The sequence below is a fragment of the Formica exsecta genome, unplaced genomic scaffold, assembly GCF_003651465.1.
Source record: "Formica exsecta isolate Colony F162 unplaced genomic scaffold, ASM365146v1 scaffold2, whole genome shotgun sequence".
Lineage (NCBI taxonomy): Eukaryota > Metazoa > Arthropoda > Insecta > Hymenoptera > Formicidae > Formica > Formica exsecta.
This window is the reverse complement of record NW_021849297.1, coordinates 710,407-731,569: the sequence shown is the minus strand read 5'-3', so window position 1 is coordinate 731,569 and position 21,163 is coordinate 710,407. Positions and strand designations below refer to the sequence as shown.

Genomic DNA, 21,163 nt, shown 5'->3' with positions numbered 1-21,163 from the left:
CGCTCTTCCTCTTATATCTCGGTTTTTTCTAAAATTCTTCGAAAAGATCTAGATTATAGTTAAACGGAAAAAATCTGTTGTCGTTCTCGCTCTCATTCTTATCTCACTTTCATTCTCGTCCGAACAAATCAGACGTAAAATTCACGGAGACAATTCCTAGAAAATAATCCATATGTGCTTCGATAAGATAACCGATTTCGAACAACGGTCTTGTAATCGAGAGATATTAGATTAAAGCTTACGCGTTTAAATTTTACTTTTGTAAAAACTTTGCTTCTGTTTCTTATATGTATATATCGAGCACAAAATGACTTGTACGTATCATAAAATTTTAGCCAACGTATTTCAGATAAAACTTGTGGGTAAAGATTCTCCGCACCACACACAAGACCTTCCACGAAATACGAATTAGGCCCGTCCTACAATAAGTCGTATGTCGTTAGTCGTAAGCAAATTGACCAATCACAGTCGAATATTCTCGGAATAATTAACTGTCGTTGGTCAATTTGCTAACGACTAACGACATACGACTTATTGTAGAACGGACCTTATCGGCGTACATCGCACACATATGTATAAGTTTCGTTCTGTTTTCCATCCAGTTGACTATATATAGACTTCGACATTGTTACGTCCTCCCCCCTCCCCTCATTTCCAAAAGAAAAGATAATCGAGGAGTTTCGCGGAATTATTGATGCGAATGGTGAATGGGTTTAAATCGCGCCAACTATTGTATCATCTTTCTCGGCGTATTAATGCATGTCGTTCGAAAAATTCCTTAATAATTTCACTTTCGTAAACACGCTTTCAGGATTTGCGCAGCTTTGACTGTATCGAGAATACGACTAGTGTCTTGTCAAAGTTTATAACCGAATCGCGACCGCGTCGTCTTTATTTAGTTGTGACATGAAGGTAATCGACCTTTCGATCGTCTTTTATATAACGCTTTTATATACACAAACAATAGGGAGATAAATAAAGAAATAAATTACACGCTTACTTTTCTCAACAAAAAATAAAGATGAAAAAATAACTATATTTTTAAATAATTATATTTTTAAATTATAACTTTTTAATTTAATTGTTGATTGATTATATTTTTAGTTGCTATAGCAGACATTTTATATACTTTATACGTTACTTCCTGCGCTTTATCTCATAAATCTCAAATTGTAGTTGTAAAGCACGTGATCGCAAACCCACAGAAGAGTAGCGAGGGTGGCAGCTTCCCCGGCTCCGTCAACGTTTATCGAATTTTTCGCGGAGCCACTTAGATAATTCACAGGCAGGCAGGAGGTTTACGTAAGAATCAATCATATTTTGGCGTCACGAGGAATTTAAAAGCTCGTGGCTAGTTGCACGATCGAGAAACAGAGAGAGAGAGAGAGAGAGAAAAAAAGAGAGAGAGAGAGAGCAAAGTTTTTCTTTTTTATTGTATTGATAGGTATGTTGACATAATTGTTTCATTTTGTTGGCAAAATTTATGGCAAAATAACAGACCCCCGGGGTATGTGTCTTGCATTCTCTATAGGTAAGCCCGTTTCTTACAACTTTCTGCAAACTTAAGAATTAAACGAATAATGGCATTTTCAGCAGAAGAAACATGAAAGAGCATATTTGATGGTGAATATGCATGTTTCTTTCTCGATTCGATTTGGACGGATACGATTTGACACGCTCCGACATAAGCGCATGTCGATGTTTTCGGATCGATTTGTTCGTTGGATATTTACATTACAAACATTCCGATAAGGATGATCCTGGTTTTGTAAAACCTTTTAATCCTATGCCTGAACGCTATTTCAAGCGAAACCTACTAAACAATTTTTTCGCAATTTTTGCACTTGAAATAATAATTATGTTTTTTAAACTGTTTTTGTATTTCTAATTTTTAATCCAATCAATATACTTTAGCGTATATTTTAATTATGAAATTTAAATTAAAAGTGGATCTTTTTTGTATATTGATTTAGATCACCATTATTTACAGTTCAAATGTGATTCGTTCTCTTCAGTTGCTTGTCAAAGTTTGTACACGGTTGAGGAAAGAAAGCTTGGGCTCTTGGTGTGAGAATAGAAAGTTAACCTTTAAACTCTCGACAAAATCTTCTGTAAGAATATCTTATAATTTAACACAGGATAAATTTTATTCACTAGTATGCAGAATTTTAATCACAGTCTTTATTTCATATTTATATTTTTATATTGTATTTATGTTTTTTTCTGTGTTTATAAATATTAGTACTACAATTAATTATTGTTTCTTAACTTCTACGTTTATTAACGTTCTTAATTATTGTTACTTAATTAGTCCACGCTATTATGAATTTATACGAAAAAAAATAAGCAAGTCGTCTACGGGGTACAGGTACACGTCCTGTCTTGGCGTTTCTACGTAATAAGAACGACGCGTCCAACGTAAATTCGGAGATCCGGAATTCATTATCCGCATCGTTGACGGCGTCCAGTTCGACGCCGCCACGTCGATCGATGGCTGCTGAACGTGGATGTGTCAATTTGCGATATTATGCGGAACGCGGCGTGTAAACGCGCACGACGACGGTAGACGCGCGAGGACGAGCACGGGGAGGGGTGGGGAGGGGGAGGGAAGGGTGGCGACGGCGACGACGGGGGAGCAAGGGGGCAGGAAGAGGGAAGTGCGGGATGAGAGAGTCATAAAATCGAGCGAAGTGAACGCCAGGAGGGAGACACTGAGTGATGTCGGTGACAGGCCGACCGCCCTCCTCCTCGTCCTCCTGCAACCGCCTCCTGTCGCTATTACTCACCGAACGCCGAATACCATTCAAAGTTCGAAACCGCACGTTCGCGACCCAATTCCTACGCGGAGTCAGCTGTTCGGTTCATTCAAAGCTCGATCGTTGGCGCCGTTGGACGCCTGGCGAAAAACACCGACGAAATTATGAAAAAAAAAAGAGAAAATTGATCGCCTATGTCCTATATCGTCGCCGTTGATAATTTTGTTTGGTCGCTAATCACTCTCATGGACACACTCATGGACACTTCATCTCAGACGAATCCGCGTTAAGTCATTAAAATATGAATTCAATATTTTTACTTTGACATATACATACATACATTATTAAAATTTCTAGATTTCAATAACTATTATCATCTCTTGAAGAGAATAATACCAAAGAATTATCGACAATGATTAACGTGTATGTGTGTGTATGTATAGTATGGTGTGTTTTATATTATATATATACGCGTATGTGTGCATGTATGAATATTTCGCTGCATCTCATCTGAAGCAATAAAAAATAAAGAACAATTTTCCATTTATAAAACTTAAGATATATACTTAAAGCCTCTTGTTCAATACGAGGAAATGATAAATTCCGCGGCAATTTCTATTTTGGATTTATCGCGATTATCATGCATATGTCTTTAACATATTTAAAGTGATATAAAAAGATTTCAAATATTTCTTATTCTTATACAAACGTAGCTTTCTTCTCGCGGTTAACTGAAAGATTCTTGTGCTGCTGCCCGCCAATACCGTCCGACGGCAAACGGCGACCAAAAGAATCGCGTCTCATTAAATAGGATTACTAAGCAATCGTTTGCGACGTCTGCCAGCATCTATAATTCTACTAAAACAAATATTCATTCCTCATACGTGCGCGCGTGATACTATAATTTAGGAAAGAACGGTGATTTATCGTGACAGAATTAGCCGATTCTGCAACTTGGATAGATTGCAAGTTTGTGGAAACGGTTATGTTTGTGCAAAAATAGCGTTGCGACGGATCCTCTCTCTCTGCCAAGAAGTATTCGTCGCGCTGACTGTCAGTATTATCCTGCGCTCGTGACCGCTCGACTATCTTCGGCTCGATTCGCCGAGCAAGCAGAAGGGGAGAGTAGTCCCGAAAGCACATTGTCAAAATACGCACTAGTTATTCTGCGAGACAACATCGATCACCGACGATCTTCGCGCGACATAAACAATTGTATTAATACCCACGTCATGTTTACATTTACAATCAACAAAAATCCAAAGTTATTTATGCGCGGGTTAACATTCTCACTACGTATATTATTTAAGATATACATTGTGTGTTTACACACACATATATATAGACAAGTATATTATTGTTACATGTAATTGTTTTAATTGGAATATTGATCGGATGTTGTCGAGAGCGCGAAATTATTTAAATATTATAGAAAAATAGCACGCTATGTAAAAAGTAGCGTTTATGTAAAGTCTCTTTGAAAAATATCGTTTTCCCAGCAGCAAAATTTTAAAATAGATAAAGAGAGAGAGGATCGTACAATTTTTTCTCTACTTTAGTTTTTTTAGAAGGACAGTCTCGAGAGGCGAATATGCCTCGGGAAACGCCTCGGTTGACCGCGCGCGAGCGTGGAATTGGAGCGACGGAGAGTTGGCCGCGGGATGTCCCTGGTCCGCGTATCTTTGTTGTATTTCGTGCGAACGACGTTTTCTCCTGTTTTCGTATCGTCCTAGCCACGGCCCTCGTCGTCGCGGCCACCGCCGCCGCCGCCGCCGCCGTCGTCGTCGTCGTCGTCGTCATCCGTCGGCGGTCTCGTTGGTAGTGGTGTAGCGATGGCGGAGGATTCTGTAGTTCGCAATCTCGCCGTCGCGGCGCTGGACCACGCACTCTCTCGCCCGATCCCGATGGGCGGTCTCGAAGACGCATTGGCCGCGTTCCGTAGGCGTGGCGGCGAGTCTCCCACTCTACGGCGTAGCGCGGCGCTGATTGACAGTTGGCGAACGACTGCGGAAGGCGCAGGATCTAAAACCGCGCTAGGCGCTACTCTCCACGCTCGCTCGCTCCGCTCTTCTCTAACCCGTGCGATCTACACCCGGTTGCTTTTTCGTGGGGGAAACCTGAAACACGCATATCCCCGTGGCTGCCTTCGACCGCGCGCCCGCCGCTACGTGTAACACACTACGAACCTACCACCTTCTGTCCGCCGGAGTTACGAGTGCCACACGCAGTAGTAGTCACGGTCAGGGAGGAGGGTCGCCGACGTCTCGCGGACATCACTCGCTCGCGCGGTCTCCTCTCTCGACTCGCGTCCGTACGGTCTTTATGGTGATATCGTATGCACCCGTCGTGTAACACAGTTAACGCGCCGAATCGTCATCGTCGCGTCGCGTCCGCGTCCGTCTCCGTCTCCGTCTCCGTCTCCGTCTCCGTCGTATCCGTGTACGTAGTATTCGTCGTAACGTCGCGCGCGCGTTATCGCTCCACGATCCGGTTTTTATAGATTGTGCGCGACAAGTTGGAAGAAGATACGTATCGCGGGGCAGCTGCCACACTGTCGTGCGTCACGCGCGTCTCACGTAAATACATCCGCGAGGAGCATCCGCGAGGTGCGAGCGTAAACACATCGGTTGACTGTGCCGCGACGGTGAAATAGTGTTAAGTCGTGACGCCCGTCGTCGTCGTCGTCTTCGTCGTCGGGCGTCATTGTGGATTTCGTCTCGTCTTTGAGTATCGAAGGATGTAACGTGTTCTGTCAGTGACATCATCGGTGATCATCAGTTCTTGGTGCGCGAAACAGTGAATATAGAAAAACAGGACGTCTCTTTAGGACGCGTTCTATCGTATCGCGGGTGTCGGATGTGAGAACAAACTTCGGATCACACAATCACGGCTCACTTCGCGCTACTTGCCACAGACATCCCGGCGCCATCTCCATGTGGCACGCTCGGCCGACAGGTCCCGCGATCGCCTCGCGCGCCAAACTCCCGCTCTAGGTATATCATTCTCCGCGTTGATACTTATCTCCTTCCAAAATCGACCAAAACTCATCGTCGTTCAACATATCTCTCGAGACGAAGCACGTGCCCGCGCGCAACGTGCAAACGTGATATGCGCAATTGACGGGAGGCGCTCTGACACCCGAACTGTGTCCCGGAACGACCGCGGTGGTGTCATCAGCGACGATGTGGAAACACGTGCATCCGGCCGCAGCCCTCGTCGTAACCGTCGCAGAAGCCTTATCGCAAGCGATACCTGCCACCGAGCTGTGCTGACGCTTGTTCGCTATTATCTAAATTCAACGTCGGCTACACGTCTCGTTGTGAGCGACGCTCTCTTGAGCTCTTCGAGATATAAGAGAGAACGAGAGAAATTAGTAAAGACAAACGGAAAACGAGAGAAAGATTTAGACAGAGCGGAATACAAGCGAGCCGACGGAACGCGATTGTTCTAGACTTAAACGAGTGCGTGTAAATTCGCGTATCGAGTATTCTTTTCGATTATTCTAAAAAGAAGAAAAAGGGAGAAACTCATCTTTCAGTTTGACCGTCGGCTGCTGACGGAGGTTGGAATTCGCTCTCGATCTCTATCCGTCGGACAACCTAACCTTTTACCGCGAAAGTTCAGCGTCGCGTAGCGCGTCCGAGCGCCAGGCTTAGATCGCGCTACAATAGTGCTGAGAAAGTGTTGTGAAGTGTCGAGGCTCTCTTGCTTACATTGTGGGAAAATACAGCCGCTACGGTGGCTCAGCACGCAGAGTTCCCCGGCGCGGCCAGGGCGTTCATGGCGCAGCCAAGGGTACGTTTTATACATTTGGCATATATATATATATTTATTTATCTTTTGCCCCTTAGTTATTCGCGATGTTAGGCGAAATAGTCGATAGGCCGCAGAGATGACTCGCGGCGAGTTGTGTAAAATCGATTTGTGCTCTTTACAAATATTTTAGATATTTTTAATTTAAAGTATAGGATTGAAATATCCATAAATATTTGTTGCAGACGAGTGTGTTAAAAGTGTTTAAATAGCAATATCACGAGAGTGAAATTCAGAAGGAAAATACCATAAGTTGTAGAAAGATTCCATCTTCTCTAAATGTCGCATTTTAATAAGACTCTTGTTACGCGAAAGTGATCGAGTGTCTGTCGTGATTCGTTCGTTTCGCGATTCGAGGAAGATCGAGTTTTTGCGGATACTGCTTATAAAGGGAGCCCTCGGGAGTCATCGGCATCGTGTGTGAATTTATAAAACAGCCTCGCAGCTCGAGAGAGGCAAGGAGTCTCGTCTTAAGCGCGCGCGGATCCCCGCAGCCGGTGAATTTGAATTGAATATCGTCGTCGTGTCGAAAGAAAATTTACATGTCGCCACGACCGTTTTGTAACGCCGTTTACAACGCGACTGCGACGTCCGAGGAAAGAGACGGTCGCACAAAAGGGTTGCTTGCGGGCTCGCCGAGAGCGAATTTCTTATTCGCGCGCGAAATTCGGACGTTTCGCCGATTCGCACGGATGCGAACAGACGGGAGATAGAGATACAAAGAGAAAGAGATAGAAAGCGTTGAATAACCGTTGCGAGTGTTGCGGGCCCGTTTCGTGTTTACGTGCCGATTATAAGCATCGTAATCGGACGACTTTGACCGCGGCGTAATTACGACCGATAATCATAACACAACACCGGGGAGTAAATTTCCTCTGGCCTCGATTGTGAGTCGAGATGACGCCTCGCGTTCGTCGCCGTCGACTTCTCTCGAATAATACGGGACCGACAAAATTCGAGTGGAGAGATAGAATTTGCGTCGAGGTCACAACATTTCGGAAACAGCCGCGAGAAATCCTCGCTCGAGTGCATTTATATGGCAATGTAGATTTCTCGTTGAATATTTGCTACATGATTATTTTTTCGAATATTATCTCCAGCATTTCGGGCTTATATGTGTTGAAAACGATTACGTGTGTTAGAATTTTAGAGAAAGAGAGCAGACTGTAGCTCTCTCATCCAGTCAAGTCGCGATGATAAACACGCATGACACTCTGCGAACGCGTAATTAAAACAAGCGGCAAATTGACACTCCGTTGTTGTCCTCAATGATGAAAGACGTCGCTATTCCGAAATACGTTTCCATTCACATCGTGTCTCGTAAATATTTCTAATGTGTCAAGAGTTAGACGTATTATTTCTTCATTATTCGCGCGTTAACGTAATAAATAATTGCAAAATTATCTCGGTAATAGATAGTTGTCTCTATGATAATTCAATTAAGTGCGATTGTTGAAGCTTTTATTTTTTGCACTTTAAACGCCGAGATCGACGTGAACTCGAGTCATTCTACAACTTTCAAAACTAAATTATTACACACTATCGTTATATGATATAGTGTAATAAGTGTAAATTATTTCTTTCGAAAATTATTGAATTCCCAGATTTTCTTATTACTCGTTAAAATTTATTTTAGCATTGCACATTATCATTTTCAACTTTGTATAATTGCGTTAGCAAAAATGGCTTTAATATTTAAGTTTCGATGACGTCATTTTCATCCAAGCTAGCAATTAAATTTCATCGCGTTACAGAGATCGCAAATTTAATATAACGTGATGAATTTTTCATTCTTTCTGTTTTAAAAGGTTCCACTTTGTGATTAAAATCTATATGCATGTCAGTTATCTTTCTCCATGAAATCCGCCGACGGATGATAGAGTCTGCACGAAATATTAACATAAAGTTGTGTAAATGAAACAACGATTGGAAATAAAAAAATTCACCGTCGCTTTATATTCACCCCGACGGGCGATTCTCGAAGGGAGATTATTTCGATACAAACGTCATTTCTCACCAGCAAACGAAGACGGAAAGCTTTATAGTCGGGGCTACTTCTTTTCGGGGAATTGATTAAGTTTCGTGCGTTTACGGTTTACGCAACAGACAAATAAGAATTGCTGGAGACAATTGTCGTTTTCGTATAAAATCTCTGTCTCGTGATAGACTTTTATCTGCTTACGTGGAATCTGCCAAAGTATCGCGCGCGAAGTTGAAGATGTGATTTGCATATTTATATCTATGTAGAGAAAAAATATATGAGAGAAATGCAGTCGTCGAATCTCTGGATTTTTGGATAATATAAGTAAATTTTTAAGATTTATGAACATAAAACGCGAGAATTTATAATAAATTATTAAACATATATATTTTCTTTCTTAAATATTTTACTTGTCATATGGTATTTGTTGATCTATTGATTGTCATTTTTTATTATTATGTGATACGTTACTGACCGTCGGATGTATATTGTCACATTTTTCTTCTTCGACATGCTTTTGAGTTTCACATTTTTAAATATTTCAATATATTATAACTATTATTTATACATAAATACGAATTGTAAATTAAAACGCTAAAATGACGCGAAATAGGAATAAACTTTCTTTTTTATATATACTATATGACATATTGATAGATAAAGTTTTTATTTCTGCTATCATTTAGATACTAAAGTAGATAGAGCAACATCTCACAAGAGATTGTTGCAAATCAAAATATGCAACTTCCGAGAGAGAAGAGCTGCACATTAATACTTGTCTCGTTTAAAAATTGTTACGATAGATTTGACATTTAACGAATAAATGTTTCTGTATGTGCATGTATGTGTGCGCGAATATATTACTCGGTCTGTTCTAAAAAATTGTATTTTCTTGAATTCCTCGCGGTTAATTCGTTTTGTCGAGATACGAGGAATATATTCGAATAATTTTTACTCCGTCGTATGCAAATGCGAAATACTTGTGGTGGACTCGATCGCTGAAGCGAAGGAGTTGAGGATTAAATTCGATCGTATTGACACTTCTTGATCATTCAATGCACGGTGCTAAAGAGAGGTCGTATTGATTCCGATAACTGACTCTCCGCACAAAAGCAACGCTTCTCGCGCGCCGATAATCGTTCGCATATTTATACTCTTCGCGCGTGTGACACATCGCGATGCGTGCGGCTCGATATATTTGTAAGATTCCTTTTTCTCTTTCTTAATTTCTAGCGAGATGAATCTTTTCGTATCTTTTTTTATATAACGCTTTTGAATTATAGATTTTGGTTTTAATTTGGTGTTAATTGTATTATAATCAGGATAAAAATTTAATTATTTTGATTTCTCACGCTGTCAAAATACGTCAGAAAATGAAAAAACTTGCGTCGAGCCACATCGCGATGCGTGCGGCTCGATATATTTGTAAGATTCCTTTTTCTCTTTCTTAATTTCTAGCGAGATGAATCTTTTCGTATCTTTTTTATATAACGCTTTTGAATTATAGATTTTGGTTTTAATTTGGTGTTAATTGTATTATAATCAATTGTATTATAATAAATTTAATTATTTTGATTTCTCACGCTGTCAAAATACGTCAGAAAATGAAAAAACTTGCGTCGAGCGCCACATTTTTTTCTCATTGCCATGAATAAATATCAGTGCCCCGTTCTCAAAGTGTTAATTGCGCTTCGCGACGTGAATAGTTCCGAGTAAATCGGATATAATGAGTATAGATGATTTTGGGTAAATAACATGTTTTTGCGTCCGGTAGCGGGGTGTCTCAATCGAAGTAGGATTGTGCAAAAAGGATCGAGCGCACGTTTTTTACAATATCGTCGTCGTGTCGAAAGAAAATTTACATGTCGCCACGACCGTTTTGTAACGCCGTTTACAACGCGACTGCGACGTCCGAGGAAAGAGACGGTCGCACAAAAGGGTTGCTTGCGGGCTCGCCGAGAGCGAATTTCTTATTCGCGCGCGAAATTCGGACGTTTCGCCGATTCGCACGGATGCGAACAGACGGGAGATAGAGATACAAAGAGAAAGAGATAGAAAGCGTTGAATAACCGTTGCGAGTGTTGCGGGCCCGTTTCGTGTTTACGTGCCGATTATAAGCATCGTAATCGGACGACTTTGACCGCGGCGTAATTACGACCGATAATCATAACACAACACCGGGGAGTAAATTTCCTCTGGCCTCGATTGTGAGTCGAGATGACGCCTCGCGTTCGTCGCCGTCGACTTCTCTCGAATAATACGGGACCGACAAAATTCGAGTGGAGAGATAGAATTTGCGTCGAGGTCACAACATTTCGGAAACAGCCGCGAGAAATCCTCGCTCGAGTGCATTTATATGGCAATGTAGATTTCTCGTTGAATATTTGCTACATGATTATTTTTTCGAATATTATCTCCAGCATTTCGGGCTTATATGTGTTGAAAACGATTACGTGTGTTAGAATTTTAGAGAAAGAGAGCAGACTGTAGCTCTCTCATCCAGTCAAGTCGCGATGATAAACACGCATGACACTCTGCGAACGCGTAATTAAAACAAGCGGCAAATTGACACTCCGTTGTTGTCCTCAATGATGAAAGACGTCGCTATTCCGAAATACGTTTCCATTCACATCGTGTCTCGTAAATATTTCTAATGTGTCAAGAGTTAGACGTATTATTTCTTCATTATTCGCGCGTTAACGTAATAAATAATTGCAAAATTATCTCGGTAATAGATAGTTGTCTCTATGATAATTCAATTAAGTGCGATTGTTGAAGCTTTTATTTTTTGCACTTTAAACGCCGAGATCGACGTGAACTCGAGTCATTCTACAACTTTCAAAACTAAATTATTACACACTATCGTTATATGATATAGTGTAATAAGTGTAAATTATTTCTTTCGAAAATTATTGAATTCCCAGATTTTCTTATTACTCGTTAAAATTTATTTTAGCATTGCACATTATCATTTTCAACTTTGTATAATTGCGTTAGCAAAAATGGCTTTAATATTTAAGTTTCGATGACGTCATTTTCATCCAAGCTAGCAATTAAATTTCATCGCGTTACAGAGATCGCAAATTTAATATAACGTGATGAATTTTTCATTCTTTCTGTTTTAAAAGGTTCCACTTTGTGATTAAAATCTATATGCATGTCAGTTATCTTTCTCCATGAAATCCGCCGACGGATGATAGAGTCTGCACGAAATATTAACATAAAGTTGTGTAAATGAAACAACGATTGGAAATAAAAAAATTCACCGTCGCTTTATATTCACCCCGACGGGCGATTCTCGAAGGGAGATTATTTCGATACAAACGTCATTTCTCACCAGCAAACGAAGACGGAAAGCTTTATAGTCGGGGCTACTTCTTTTCGGGGAATTGATTAAGTTTCGTGCGTTTACGGTTTACGCAACAGACAAATAAGAATTGCTGGAGACAATTGTCGTTTTCGTATAAAATCTCTGTCTCGTGATAGACTTTTATCTGCTTACGTGGAATCTGCCAAAGTATCGCGCGCGAAGTTGAAGATGTGATTTGCATATTTATATCTATGTAGAGAAAAAATATATGAGAGAAATGCAGTCGTCGAATCTCTGGATTTTTGGATAATATAAGTAAATTTTTAAGATTTATGAACATAAAACGCGAGAATTTATAATAAATTATTAAACATATATATTTTCTTTCTTAAATATTTTACTTGTCATATGGTATTTGTTGATCTATTGATTGTCATTTTTTATTATTATGTGATACGTTACTGACCGTCGGATGTATATTGTCACATTTTTCTTCTTCGACATGCTTTTGAGTTTCACATTTTTAAATATTTCAATATATTATAACTATTATTTATACATAAATACGAATTGTAAATTAAAACGCTAAAATGACGCGAAATAGGAATAAACTTTCTTTTTTATATATACTATATGACATATTGATAGATAAAGTTTTTATTTCTGCTATCATTTAGATACTAAAGTAGATAGAGCAACATCTCACAAGAGATTGTTGCAAATCAAAATATGCAACTTCCGAGAGAGAAGAGCTGCACATTAATACTTGTCTCGTTTAAAAATTGTTACGATAGATTTGACATTTAACGAATAAATGTTTCTGTATGTGCATGTATGTGTGCGCGAATATATTACTCGGTCTGTTCTAAAAAATTGTATTTTCTTGAATTCCTCGCGGTTAATTCGTTTTGTCGAGATACGAGGAATATATTCGAATAATTTTTACTCCGTCGTATGCAAATGCGAAATACTTGTGGTGGACTCGATCGCTGAAGCGAAGGAGTTGAGGATTAAATTCGATCGTATTGACACTTCTTGATCATTCAATGCACGGTGCTAAAGAGAGGTCGTATTGATTCCGATAACTGACTCTCCGCACAAAAGCAACGCTTCTCGCGCGCCGATAATCGTTCGCATATTTATACTCTTCGCGCGTGTGACACATCGCGATGCGTGCGGCTCGATATATTTGTAAGATTCCTTTTTCTCTTTCTTAATTTCTAGCGAGATGAATCTTTTCGTATCTTTTTTTATATAACGCTTTTGAATTATAGATTTTGGTTTTAATTTGGTGTTAATTGTATTATAATCAGGATAAAAATTTAATTATTTTGATTTCTCACGCTGTCAAAATACGTCAGAAAATGAAAAAACTTGCGTCGAGCGCCACATTTTTTTCTCATTGCCATGAATAAATATCAGTGCCCCGTTCTCAAAGTGTTAATTGCGCTTCGCGACGTGAATAGTTCCGAGTAAATCGGATATAATGAGTATAGATGATTTTGGGTAAATAACATGTTTTTGCGTCCGGTAGCGGGGTGTCTCAATCGAAGTAGGATTGTGCAAAAAGGATCGAGCGCACGTGTTTTACCGCTCAATTCTGCTTCGTGCTGCGCTCTTCGGTCCCGGTTGCGCTCGAAAATTGCCGAAACGTGCGTGCGTGAGTGCCCGCTCCAGTGAGTCGCGAAATTCTTTCGCGTGTAGCTCGGAGAATTTCTGCGGATCGGAGAAACGGAGAAAGCGAAATCCACGGCAAAGCTCGATCTTTGACAGATGATTTTTATTTTCGGCGACCTAACACCCCGTCGGAGATTGCAAAATATTGATGAAACGTGATGTGATGAATATTCGAATGCCAGATTCGCGTGCTTACCGAAGGAACGTCGGGTACCTGGTCACTTTTCAGTCTGTGAACGATGACAGGTATCGGGAATTCAAATAATCGCAAATACGATAAATATTAAATTGATTTTGCTGTTTTACCAATTTTTAATCTTTTTTATTCGTTATATACAGACAATTCTAAAACTATCAATATATATTTTAGTGACAGAAATTATTCAGAAATGTATGATTGTGAGTTTTATTTATTGAATTTCTGAGTTGCCTTTTTTTTACTTATTACAATATTCTGTTGCATATCACAAAGTTTCTTTTTGAAATTTATTGTGGAAAGATTTCAAGCTACAAGAAATTTTTTTCATTTCACGAAACATTTTATGAACTTTCATATTCTGGATCTTGGAAAATTAGTAATACAAGTTCTATATTAATTTAAATATGCATTGTGATGTGCACACACACACACAGCCTGTTAAAAAAATTATATTTCAACGAAATGTTATTTGTATTTTCCATGGGGGTCAATTTTTTCCGTATATCTTCATATTATTTGGAATTAATGTTTCTGTGACTCTTTTGAATTTCGTTTCGATAGCGAAGTAACCGACTGTATTTATGAGGAAAATGAATAGAAGAAGTGCGTTCGTTTCGTATGAGTCGCGCGTACATGTTGGTGAGGGAACCAGTGTAACAAGGCGAGAGCGCGTCTCGGATTAAAAATTCCGACCGTGAATAACGGACGATTCTTCGACGACGAGGAGTACCCGATTTTTCGTCGTCCGTCGGCGCTGTACCGCCACCGAATGAGCTGTGATTATGTATTTATGGGTATCCATCAATCACTTTCGCTCTCCCGATTGCCGCGGATATCGGCCTTTAGCCTACGGATTAAAGTCGTATCGATTTCTCGTCGTTCCCCATTGGTCGTTGCGCGCCGTGTTTTTTTCCCCCCTTTTTCGTCTGGACAGTCGTTAGGAGGCATATTCATGCGCGAGATAAATGGGCCTAACTCGGCTCGATGCCCGCGATTTGGAGCCGCTCGATGCGAGCCGCCTGTTTCTGTTTCTCCAAAAATGTGATCGTGATAATTCAAGTCGCATCGTCGCCGCGATTGCCCCCCGAAATGTTAACACATAAATTCTGTCAAAATACTTTTTAAATGCGCGAGATAGTTTTATCGGCGTTGAGAGAGAAAGAAAGTGTGTGTGTGTGTGTGTGTGTGTGTATGTATATGTGTGTATGTGTAGCTAAAAATCGCAATTCGAGCGTAATATCGTGCTTTCGAAGATGTAATATTATATGACAATCGGAAGATACAGATGCTTAAATTTGTCAATTTGTAACAGAAAAGAAAAAATTCTTCTCGTTTAGTTTTTATCTGCGAATTGAGTTTGTGGTAGCCATTGAAATTTTCATTTCCCGGGATTATAAATTATGCGGAAAGAATTAGGAATTTTTTTAGAAAATCCGGAATATCATTGATGACAGCGAGTCGACGAATCCGCGAACGTTGTTTTTTTATTAATCCACGAGAAGAACGATTATGACTGGCGATAAATACGATTATAATTCGATCACTCTGCGCAGAAAGAGATTATGTGAGAGATATATATAAATAAACTTATATTAGTTTATATATACATATATTTGTCAACCCGCGACATATCGGTGATATTCCAGATTTTTTGAGAATTCCTAATTCTTTTCGTCTCTAGTTTTGGGAAAAGAAAACGTTCAACTTTTTTAACTTATAGTTATATGCAGATAAAAGAAATTAAAACTAAAGTAAAAATATATGTCTATCGTCTTTATACTTTTCTTTTTCGAATTGGCAGATTAAGCGTCTTTGAAAACTAAAAAGATGAGGGCAGTGTATTACAAGATGTGTAACATTATATAATCATCATTATAAAGAAAACGTTTTATCTTAACGTGACGTTCATAGCGTAACCACTTCAGGGTTACTTCCAAGTTTTATGCCACGATTTACATTGTTGGATTTTCTATTCTAACGCAATAAGAGAAGCGATAGAGGTAAGATAACAAGGCGCGAACTGTCTTACGGGAACTTTATCTGATTTTATATAAAGTATTTAAGATAATTGAATTTCTAAGGAACTAATTACTGCCATGTAATGATAATTATATTATATATATCGCATAATTTTTTATGTGTGCAATGATGAAAAGAAAAATGTTAAATATTTCGGAATCGAATCCGAAATAGAAATATCGCGGAGAAAAAGTCTTTTATAAATAAAAAAGTGATACTGGACAGTATTTTTCGAATATTTATATTGTTCGCAAAGAAGTAGATATTTACAAGACTTTTTCTTTCGAAATGTTGGTTGCATTTTTACGATATTGACAGCGAAAACGTCCGTAAGTAGTACAATGTCGTCAATCGATACGCATCGACGAAAGTTTTATTATAAATTGTAAATTTTATTCGCGGCGTGTTAAATAATAATCAATCTATCTATCTCTCGTTTATATATTTTACGCCAGACGATTCTCCCCCTTGGTGAACGAGTTTTATTTTCATGCCGACACTAAATGTCAAATGAAAATTTCGACGTAAAAGTTTGTTTCGAAATAAAACATTATGGCTGACGTGGAGAGCTCGCGAACATGCTTGCCGATTTCGAGACGAGCTTGCTCCGCCGTCAAACGTCATCAACAGTCTCGTCTTTTCCTCTGCGATATCTTGATGATATTGAAGGTCGTTATTTTCTGCCGAGTGGTTACAGTGTATACACATATTTAATTATTGCCGGTCTTAATAAAAATAACATTTATGTGAAGAATTATTCGGGTAGTGTTATATCTCTCGAAATGTGATGACGAGCCTGGCGATGCCAAAGATGGATTTTATTCTCCCTTGAAATCTTTTCAGTGAAATCTCTCTCGCATTACGCCTTTCTCGCGAGAGATTAATAGCTGGGTAGGACGCCTCCGATATTTCTTCGCGCGCGATACGTTATACAATTCTGAAATTGATTTCAACGCCGGCTGTGCGCCGTGCAACGGAGATAGAGGCGGGGTGCATTAGGGGAAAAGAGAAGAGGAGTGAAAAAGTGTGAGAGAAAAAAGATATAGAGACGGAGGGCCAATGTTGTCGGGTTATTGGTGTTTACCTCGTCGGCTCGCGAAATTTGCCGACGGCGGCACCTCCATCACTCGGCAATTTTCTGAATCCACGCGGGTGATCCGCCGGGGATCGCGATGTATTCTGCCGATTTATATTTTCACCCGAAGATAATCGTCAGTATTACGGAGCCGCGTCTTGTCCACCTTTTCTCCCCCGCATCTCTCTCTCCTCAGCGTTTTTTTTTTTTTGCAATTTATACCGAGATGCTTAAGCGTTTGCCTTGACCTATCTACTTATAAATGGCGGTCGTTTATCAGGCTTTACTGAATTTCCCTCGGTTCTCTCGGGCCTGCCGAGAGCCGGTTGTGCGAAATCGAAACAGCTCTCCGTACACGCGCGTTGTTTACGCAAAAACGTCATTTCCATACGTCGGAATTCTCGCATCTTGCATTAATCCCCTGTGACAGGACAAATTTGTATATTAGTCTTAGGATGCATTATTCAATTTTTGTCTGAGACGAACGTTACGCGCAACATAATTCAGCATTTAAGGGGTCGTATGAATTTTCATGTGACATTCGTAGTTTATCTCACGGTAGTATAACATATTTGATCGTGCGCTCAAAGAGAAATTAACTGAATTAAATTTACTTAATAAGATGAGAAAAAGAGACGTGGAGAAATAATTTACTGTAGGAGCACTATAAGTATTAACACGGTCCACTATAAAATCCACTCGTCATTTTCTCGCTTCCGGAAATATCTTTTTCACGTCAAGCCGGTTCATCGCTCGTAACGTCTCGGTGACAGTCTAATATCGTCGCGACGTCATGCTGTAACATCTTCGCCATTTCGGTCACAAATTAGCACTGGACTGTCTGCAAATAGCGATTGTATTGTATATATGGCGTGCATGCTTTCGAATCGGCGAGTCTTCTCGGCGACGTTGACGAGGACGACGACGACGGGCTCCATCGTCGGTAGACGTTTGTCGCAAGTCTCCCATGATCGTGTCTTGAGAGACGGGGAACTTTTCACCCCACTCTTTCTACTACCCTTTAAGATATTCCGCTCGGTCGTCAAGTGATATCTTCATACCGTCGTGACGGTGAATTATTGTTCATGGCCTTTTTCAGTCCTCGGCACGGCGGGATTCGCATTCTAGACGCGACATGTCCGCGCGCTACCAGATACTTTTACCTCCTTTTTCGCGAATAAATGGAACTTGCGTGCTTATATGAATAGAGAAATCGCAAAGTGAAATTATTCTATGTTAGCCGGAGGATAATTTATCGCGCGTTCATATAACGTTGTACAAATATATTTAAAAAAAAATATTTTTATGACAAATAATGCTAGCTCTCTAATGATCGCATTAAAAAAGATGAATAATGTTAAAATCTTTTTATTAAAATCCTTTAAAATTAGTACAATGTCTTTAACTCGATATGAAATCAATGTTTTATATAAAAACTGTCTATATAACAAGTAAGAGATATGTCGAGCTCTCAGGGATGTAAATATTCATGAAACGATGATGAAGATATTATCGATATTAATTCAGTACTCAGATCGGTTTTTCGCAACATTGTATCGCCGCATTTTGGCGATACGAAAAGAAAAACATTGCGCATAGTTGGAAAGATCGAATTTTAACCGGTTCGTCATATTTGCTCATTCTGTTTCGAGGCGACTTTAATGCGCGTATCGGATTAATTAAAACGCGATAGCGGGCCCATTCGATTCGCGTCATGTAATTTTCGCAATTCCATCGCGATTTTGACGTGCGAGCGTAAATCAAATTAATCGAGAGCCTGGCATAAATATGTGTTCCCGATATTTCCATAGCATTGTATTGCAGTAGCAGTTATAATCGCATCCCTCGAGATTCTTTTAGATCGGCATATTTTTTCTCCTCGCTCAAGTAGAACCGAATCGTGCAAGTTGATAACTCTTTTCTGTCGCCCCATCATACGACGGAATTGCGCAAATTAAATTTAACGAAACGCAGATGGTATACGATATTTTTGCAATGTCACTTTGTAGCGAACAGAATTACATTTTTCCGGATTGTATGGAACACGTTCCCTTCTTCCTTCGGTTGGGAAGGTAACCGCGAATTCCCGTCGCTACTTGTTTTCGCAATGGAATTACGCGCGGCATTCCGAGCCAGACGCTAGAATTAAGCAATTAACGATAATAATCGGCTTGCTTTCGTTCCCGCGCAGGCGGCCGTGGCACAAACCGCGGACTTGGACGAAAAATCAATGCTACCATTCCCGATTGACCGACCGATCGCGATCGATCGAGGCGGGTCTCCAGGCTTTCAATTCGTCAAGCACCCTGTCGATACGCCGCGCTCTCGAATTTGTCTGGCAATTAGCGCACTTTTGCCCGTCATCCATCAGCTTTGCATCGGCGCGAGAACTTTATTGCTAGAAATCACGAGGTCTTGCCCTTTTTTTGCGGTATTCTGGTAGATCGGCGCTGCTAGAGGAGTAATTGAATACGCGGTTATTTATTACCGGTCGTACGCGATGGTATGTAATTAATTGTCTCTCCCGCGGCGATTAAATCTTACATTTTTCTCTGACAGCGATGGCAAAGAAAAAGTTGACTATGTCGTGATTCCATACAAAAAGTCAGATAGGTGTATTTGCGCCTTTTTAAATATAATAATATTATAAATCAATTTTTCTTGTGACAGTAAAATACTCTTTTATTATCTTAAATATAAATTGTTTGAAAATATCTAAATGTGAAAAAGCTTTTTTGAGAAAAAGACAAGAATTAAAATATGCTAGTTAATTAAAATGATTGAAATTATTGTCTTTTTAAACGTATTTTTTATCAATTCATATGACACTTTATGTCGTGCATTTGATTTTAAAATACAGTGTCCTTAGAAGCGACCAGCTGATTCTTGTCCCACGAACATGAAGTCGCGAAACTATGATTGATACAAGTTTGCTTAAAAAAAGACGTGACATTCTAGCGGTGCCCCGTGTCACCTTTTCAACGTTTTCCAACGTGTTCTTTTCGAGAGTCCTTGCGTCAATCGTTATAAACGCGCGATTCTAAATTTATGAGCCAACGCCAAAATAGACAGCACCTATATTTAAGCCTTTATAACCTACGTTATTTCTTGCTTTTGAAAAAAAATTATATACAATCGAGCATTAATATAAATATTCCACGTGCAATAAAAATTAAAGGTTAATTTTACTTTTGTAAACATTTTATTATAAGAAATATTATAATAGTATTATCTCAAAATTACAATGGATTATAGAAGATAGAAATTTGTTTTTTCTCGAGGCTTATATCGAGAATATATTACGAGAATTATAATATTAGTAGCGCATAATTGCAAGGAATATTCTTTAATTTAGATTAATCCGTAGTGAAAAAGAGAGAGAAGGAAATAAATATCCAATATATTTAATATAGAAAAAAATTGCAACATCACAATATTTATGTATGTATTTTAATTTGTATGTATATTTTAATTTTGTAACTTTATGATTACAGTACGATGATGGCGGGCTGCACGGGGGTTACCTCGAGGGCGGTGGTGGCGGTGGAGGCGCAGGGCTGTACGATCCACACGGTAATGCCCGCGGCGTTCCCGGTCTCCATCACAGTCCACACCTCGGTAGTATGGGTCCGGCTCACCCCCAGTACCCACCGCCCCAGCCGCCACAGCACGTTCTGGCGGCAGCAGCCGCGGCCGCGGCCTCCGCGGTACCCGATGTCCACAAACGCGACAAGGACGCTATATACGGGTGAGTAGTATTTTCCCTATTTCTCTCCTGTATACATATATGTATATCTGTGCCGGAAGCGCGAAGCACCGACGATCGGATGAAATGAGTCTATCGAGCGCGATAACGAGCGACGGTTGCATGCGCGTTACGTGGCTTCTAAATGCGGCTTATCGGGAAATTATGCGCACTTTGGGCCGCCGTTACGACGATCCTCTAATTTGTGCGACATAACTTTGCATGAGCTTGAGTATAAATGCGCGCGCGCGCGATTACGTTCACAATCGCGGTAATTGTCGATGATTATACTTATCATAATCTGTTTCTATCGTGCCTGCTATTTACCTACATACCTATTTCATGTTTGAGAGATTTGCATAAAAATATGCGCTGATAAATATCCTATTTTACAAGCGAGATGTTTTGGCGGGAAGCAGGTGCGAGAGCGAGCGCAGGACGAGCTTGAAATGCACATAAATTCGTCGTGGCCATTTGATTTTCTGAATCCGTTTACACGACCCGCCTCAACAATTTCATTGTAACGGACAAGACGCTGCGATTTTTTCCTGCGCTTTCGAAAGGAAGACGACTTTCTTTTCACTCTTT

At 39.9% G+C, this 21,163-nt stretch overlaps 1 protein-coding gene across 4 annotated transcripts in view; it reads left to right on the top strand.

Annotated features, from left to right (window-relative positions):
* Positions 1–4,745: 4,745 nt before the first annotated feature.
* The window catches only part of LOC115234269 (homeobox protein homothorax), a 403,166-nt gene continuing 386,748 nt past the window's right edge, over positions 4,746–21,163 (top strand). For all 4 annotated transcript variants that reach the window (XM_029805219.1, XM_029805218.1, XM_029805217.1 and 1 more), the window contains exons 1-2: positions 4,746–6,551; positions 20,325–20,578. In XM_029805219.1, the coding sequence (XP_029661079.1) occupies positions 6,537–6,551; positions 20,325–20,578 (269 nt within the window). In that variant the 5' untranslated portion in view covers positions 4,746–6,536. The remainder of the gene's footprint in view (positions 6,552–20,324; positions 20,579–21,163) is intronic.